General features: G+C 32.0%; 1 protein-coding gene across 1 annotated transcript; it reads left to right on the top strand.

The window, feature by feature from the left end:
* Positions 1 to 2,609: 2,609 nt before the first annotated feature.
* Positions 2,610 to 3,805, top strand: LOC123909460. Its single transcript, XM_045960301.1, has one exon. The coding sequence runs from the start codon at positions 2,866 to 2,868 to the stop codon at positions 3,448 to 3,450; it is 585 nt and encodes a 194-aa protein (XP_045816257.1). The 5' UTR covers positions 2,610 to 2,865; the 3' UTR covers positions 3,451 to 3,805.
* The last annotated feature ends 3,175 nt before the right edge of the window (positions 3,806 to 6,980 follow it).

Genomic DNA, 6,980 nt, shown 5'->3' with positions numbered 1-6,980 from the left:
ACTATGTAATTCACATTAATATTTCAATAATAGTTTTTTTTGAGAATGTTAACATGTGCACATATAGCACATATGAATCAAAAATAGAAATTATATATTTTTTTTGACTCAAAATAGAAATTATATTTTAAAATTTGTGTATTTTAACTTTTCAAGTTGTGTCAAAAAAAATCGAGCATTAAATTTTTTGTATCATTAAATGTTAAATTTATATATATTAAGATACCTATCATGTGTCCTATAAGCACAAAACCATAGTTTTTTTTCCGCTTGAGAATACGAGAGTCCTCACACTTGTAATGGATCCCACACGGACCCAAACGTCATTGTGAACCGCTCAATGTGCCCCTCACTCTAATAAACCCATTGGTGAAGGAGAATGAATGTGAGGATTTATTTTGAAGATGCTTTTTTCTAAACCCATTTCTATTCTATTCTATTCTATTATTAACGTCAAACGAAGTGGGATTAGTTTAGCTATTTAATCATCACTGCAACCTTCCCAAACCATCGATTACATGTCCACATTGTTGGCTTAATTCGGTGTCTTAATCATCATTATCGTTCAACCTTTTTCCCACATATCTACCACATTCTACAAATACAACACAACCTTATTTTAAGCAAATAATTATAACCTGTCGTTGTGTGCTCACGTGGCACCGGAGCATCAACGGGCCCACGTTGTTCAAGAATCTTACACGTGGTGGGTTATAAAAGGTTGCATAAGAGGAGAGTTAACATGCCACTGACCCACGTGGACCGTGTGGGGGGTGGGTATAGGCATATATATACGACAATTTCACTATTGTAATTGCATGCTTAGTAAGAAAAAACAGACTAGGATATGCATTTTTGTTTCTATTGTCTCTACTTTGTACTATTCGTTGGTTAATAACTACCATTTTATTTTTCATTTTGGTTTGCAATCATCAAATATTGTTTCCTACATGAATTTAATCATATTAAGCATGCATGAGTCAGACATTCTTCGACATAGAGATTAGTCACCGCTAAACAAAATGTGAAGAGGTTAAATAGTTGTGTTTGAGTTTTTTAATTACACATTAATTTGAGAGAATCCGATTTGAAGGGAGTCCACTCTAAGGAAGAGGTTCATGTTCTAGCTAACGTCTGAAAAATAAAGTTATAATTATGGCACTTATATAGACCAACAAGGAAAATGAAAATTTAACAGAAAAAGAAGGTAGCAGTACCAGTTAGAGAGTATAGGCATTATTGCGTTCATCACGTCTATTCCATCTTCCTCAGACGTCCATGATGGTCCATCTCCATCTAATCAAATTGGTTTAAAATAGCCCCACACACCATCAAGTCGATCGGGTGCTATTTAAAATTTTACAATATCAATTTAATTCTTACTCCATCGGTACAATTTTATCTGTACATAGCTGAAATGATAGTCATCATAAACTCACACACACAAGTTGCTTATATAAAAAAAAAACTCACACACACAAGTGAAAGAGTCAGAATTCAAACCCTAGTCATGACACTAGACTTAGCAATTTTTTGATATGGAAAATAACCATATGTGTAGTCACCCAACAATATAACAATATACTAAAGTGTGAGTCACTTTTATGAGTTCTTATTAAAAATTTGTGTTGTAGAGTTGTGAAAATGATGAAATAAAATACTCCCAGAGTAGGCTCATATTTATATTGGTCTTCCTGATTCAATTCTTTCACAATCACTATTGAACCTCCTTTTGATTGACTCGAGCTCTTGTTCAATGAATAACACTGGAGCTATTATGATCGAACCTACGACATCTAGTATATTATCAAAAAATTTACCATTAGACCAAACCTGATGACTTCAAACAATTGAATTATACAAGTGTAAATATTAAATTTATCTTTGAAGAAGTATCATCTCTTGTTCAACAAACTGTTATGAAAATAATTAACAAAACAATAAATTATTAATAGAAAAATTCAATGCGCTACAAATATAGTTTGCCGCTGCTTTATTTGATGAAATATTAAAAAGAAAGAAGAAAAAAAAAAAATCACATACCCATTTCACCTTGTTTACATTCTAAAAGAGAATGAAATAGAGAGAGTCGTGTAATAGAAAGAAAGATATAGAAGAAAAAAAATAAAGTTTTTTTTTTTTAATTTAAAAAATAAGGTGTTAAACAGTGATGAAAATTAAAGACATATAAAGAGCATCATCTAAATATAAATTGTGCAAAATTAATATCATGTTGTTTGACCAAAAAAAAGAATCATTACATGAAAAATGAGATAATGTCATTTATTTGATTAATAAACTTGGTTGAAAGTTGATGCTTATTAGTCTTCCTAATCCTTTACATCAAGGACAAATCTAACATTCAATTATAATTAATTCTTTCATAAAATAATAAAATATACACATTATTTAAAATATATAAAAATGTGAGATTCTTGTCAAAATAAAAATGTGAGATTGAAGAATACTATAGCAAAGAATGGTGGTGGATTTTTTGTATTTGTATTTATTTTGAATAATAATAATAATAATAATATAGTTATCACGGTCATTTGAAAAGTGTCATTGGGACAAATAAAAGATAGGATATTATATTATGGTGAAGACAAAATGAAGTGGAAACTCAAATTCAAATGAAATTGAAGATGAAATGAATGACTCGACTCAACCAGAAAGAAAAGGCTATAAATACACATCTAGCAACATACACACAGCTTATGCCAAACCCAAACCAGGTTCTACCTTCTAAGAGAGGGTATAAGTGGTAATTCATTCCAAAACGCAATGGAATTTTACTTACTACTACTACTATAATCTCTGCTTAATTAATTTGTCTTCACTTTGCTACCACCGTCGCTAAATACAATGGCGAAGGGTCGCAAATTCACCGCCAACAGAAACGAGCGTTTGTTGGGAACAATCTATTCGCAAAACTCCACCGCCACTCACGAAGTAACCGATTTCAGGGAAGAGGAAGTGTGGTCCATCGTGGAAGATCGTGATCGTGACCGCGACCGCGAGGTGAATTTCACTCCCGACGAGTGGGATTCACGTCCAATTTCTCGGCGTCGGAACAGAGATCAGGACCACCGTAACCTTGGCGGTTTGTCTCAGGCGTTTGAGAATCCAGGGAGTAATGTCGCGACGACGTCGTCCAGGATCGTGCACAACCAGTACCGTGCGTCGCATAGGGCGGTGGCCACGTCAGCGCCGGTGAACGTGCCTGATTGGAGCAAGATACTACGTGTCGATTCGGTGGAATCGTTGCATGATGTGGATGAAGGTTTTGATGATAACGATTCAGAGATGGTTCCGCCGCACGAGTATTTGGCGCGTGGCCGGAAAATGGCGGCAAATTCTGTTTTCGAAGGGGTGGGTCGGACCTTAAAGGGACGTGACTTGAGACGGGTTCGTGATGCGGTTTGGAACCAAACCGGGTTCGATGGCTGAGTTGGACCGGGTTTATTCGTCCCTATTGATTCTCAGCTAATCCTGATTTAAGAGTGGTGGTAAATTTTAAAATTTTGGGGGAAAAAAAATAGTTTCATTTTTTGGGTTATTAAAATTGGATTGGATGGGTGGTTTTTTAGGGCAATGATTGGGTTTTTAGTGATCCTAATTAAGTAAGCTAAGCATATGTTTGAACTTTTAGAATTTGGATGAAGTTGGTCTAGAGTATGAACAATGAAATCCTGTTTTTGGACAATTTTATATCCCAGTTATTTCATCAAGAAGGAAATAGAATATGATTTGATGGAAACTAAAAAATGGCATGAAAAAACAATTTGGATGTCACTTTGTTTAAGATGATTTTTGGTTAATTAAAAGAACACTATAAATTATACAATTCGATTATAAAGTTTAATGAGAAAAAAAGTTCTAAAATTGAAGCAAAGTTATATTACACTAAATTCGATTATAAATAAGTGTTTAATTTCAACCAAAAAAAAGTGTTTAATAAATTGACATTTAAGTTAAATACATTATATAGTAATCTAATATTTTGTATATGTTTTCGGTTTATGAGTAGCTTTTAAAATGTATATGTAATTTGAATATGTCAGAAGTATTGTTTTGTGTTAGGGAGAGCAACAAAGAGAACTTGTTATTACTGTTTTGTTGTTGAAGCGCTGATCGAGAACATAGAAGAGATATTGCGGTCGGAATTACCGTTTGGTAGTTATTAGCGTTGATTGAGAACATAAGAGATATCGAGGAGAATGAAGGAGATAAGTGTTGCGTTATTATTGTTATCGACCGAGAAGATATGGGAAAAATGCTTATTCTGATTTGTTTAATCTCAGCCATTGAAATATTTTGTTCCATGTGTCATGCATCAGAAGTAAAACTGGAGGGAAATGAAGAATAAAGCAATGGAGTGAATTTGGACTAACATGAGTAGCCACATTCGTGCAATCACTTTTATTTAGACTGGTGATTTTCAATGTTGTTGTGCGGAAGGTCATCTAGCAACCATTGGTGTTAGCCTTATTAGCACCGTATTATTGTCGATTTCTTCTTGTAGAATGTACTTATTTTATGTCGACTATTTTTTCTTTGAATTATATTAGTGACAACATATCGACCATCACGTACTTCTTTCTCAATATGACAATGTGTTAGTATTCTCAAATTTATATTCCAAATATAAATGTGAATTGCGATGTTACTATGAAGTATCAAATAAATTAACTTTCCTCAACATTGTTCCTTAATCATGTGTGAACTAGGGTTTAAAATTCTATCTCTACAACACCTATATTTTTATAAATTTGCATTCTCATTAGATTGTGTAAGGTACCCTTGAACAAAGCTTTCCTTTTACTGGTAAGGAAATGACTTTTTCATGTTAGGTACTTTTACAAATTAGATGAATTTTTACTTGAACAATAGTTTTTTTTTCTGAGTTTTTGTCCAACTAAGTCTTTCTCTATAAATTAAGCTATCATTTAGAGGTACGCTTCTATTTACAAAATTTAATATTAAATTCAATATTGAGGGATTAGAGTTATCTCTATTTGGATGAATAGATGTGAGGTATCTTTGAATATTATTTTTTTGACAAAAGGTATCTTTGATTTAATTGGTGGTTTTATGACTCTCAAATAATATTCGAGGCTATGGATAGGAACCAAACAACCATGAAGCAAGAAATATCGTTTGACTTGAAAAACAAAAGTGTCCTGACTCCTTAAGGGAACTTCAGTTGGTTGGTTCTAATGCAAATAAATGAGAATCACATATATTCCTATTCCTATATTACTTCCTTTTTGAAACAATGACCTAATTTTCCCCTTCTTTATTGTTAACTGTGGGTGTTATTAGTTAAACTATAAAATATAAAATTCTGCACAAAAAAAAAGAAATAAATATACAAAAAAAAAGTTAAGAGGCTTTAATTTCAATATTCCCGTAAATTAATTTCACACTAACATTCAACGAGAGTCCTTTATTTTGCCACTTCATCATACCATTTATTTTAAGATTAAGTTGACAAGAGTGAACCTACATGTCAAAATGGTAAATTTTCAATAGACACATGTGTAAAATTGTTTACACTTACTGATAGTGCATGGCACCATATATACCCTTGTTAATTAAACTCAAAAAGTAATAGAATATGAAGTATGTTATTATGTGTTTGGTCGAATTTCAAAAGTATTGTTAATTAAAACCTCAAGCCAAGCTTTTATATGCTGTTTATCCTTAGTAAAAGGTTCATATAAGAAAACAAGAATTTGATGACATACTTATTTGAATGCAAAATTTGAAAGAATAAAGCTCATCACACTAAAAATAAATTAATCACAATATGTATTAACTAATAAGTAAACACTATAGTATAAGATTTGGTCAAAGAAACTATATAAGAATAAAATCCATAAGCTTAATATATTAAATATTATTAGACCAAGAAGTGGTATGACTGCTTTGCTGACTACACATTGCACATCAAGTTTCAATTAGGATCCTCTTATGTTAAAACCAATATGAAGAAATAATGTGAAAGATCTTGATATTTGAAATATAAAGAGGGTAGACTTTGATTTATTTATTTATTTATTGTTTAAAAGGGATAAAGATTGGCTAAGGGTGGATGGAGATTTAAAATATGAAGGAAAAATATCTTCTTTTTTTTTTTTTCTTGCTTTGAGAGGATAATTTCCTCTACTCATTTTATAATAATCTCAAAATATATATTAACATGTCAAATCAAGGAACCAACCCATAGCATCGAATCCAAATTATTATTTTTGTTTCAATTTTTTTTCAATGTAGAAAAATTTGTGGACAAAAACATGTAGAGTCACACGAGAGGAGAGGGACACCAAAAATGCTTTAAATAGAAAAGGGATGGATGTTGCCATGAGATTGCTACAGATTCACTATGGTCCAAGAGCATGAATAAGGCACCATTAAGAGACTGAATGAATGAAAAGCCCTTTATTTTTTGCATGAATATGACACAACTACTACTACATGTTGGGCTCACAATTCATGAACATTTACGACCACCGATTTGCACTAAAGTTTGATAGAGGTATTGGTAGATATAATATAATTTGTGTCAAATATAAAAATATATGTCACAACAATCGATCATCCTAATCAATAAGCACTGAATAAGGCTTTGAAATGGAATACAAGAAAAGATTGGCACCTACTGAATGACTTATTTCTTTATGAGTTGGACCTATTATGCATCCAACAAAATAACGGAAAGTGAAACCCTGATTGATACTCTCTATAGAGTTTTTGTTAAATATCCAACGTTGTATTGTTTAAGAACTCCATAAGAATTGATTGTCAAAAAAGAGAACTCCATAAGAATTAATTTGTATTATGTATATCAACAAGAAGATACATCTTCATTTTCTTTTTGTAACACATTTTACAGGAACTTCACAATGAAACGTGCTTGACTTGGAGCACTCTTTGAATTGGTGATATTTTGGGAAATCCCTAGAAAGTGTGCGAGT

The sequence above is a fragment of the Trifolium pratense genome, linkage group LG2, assembly GCF_020283565.1.
Source record: "Trifolium pratense cultivar HEN17-A07 linkage group LG2, ARS_RC_1.1, whole genome shotgun sequence".
NCBI lineage: Eukaryota > Viridiplantae > Streptophyta > Magnoliopsida > Fabales > Fabaceae > Trifolium > Trifolium pratense.
The sequence above is the reverse complement of the archived record's forward strand: the minus strand, read 5'-3'. Positions and strand labels throughout refer to the sequence as shown.

Bases quoted from the DNA above. Each gene is read 5' to 3' on its own strand.
- LOC123909460 (XM_045960301.1), top strand. From the start codon at position 2,866: ATGGCGAAGGGTCGCAAATTCACCGCCAACAGAAACGAGCGTTTGTTG.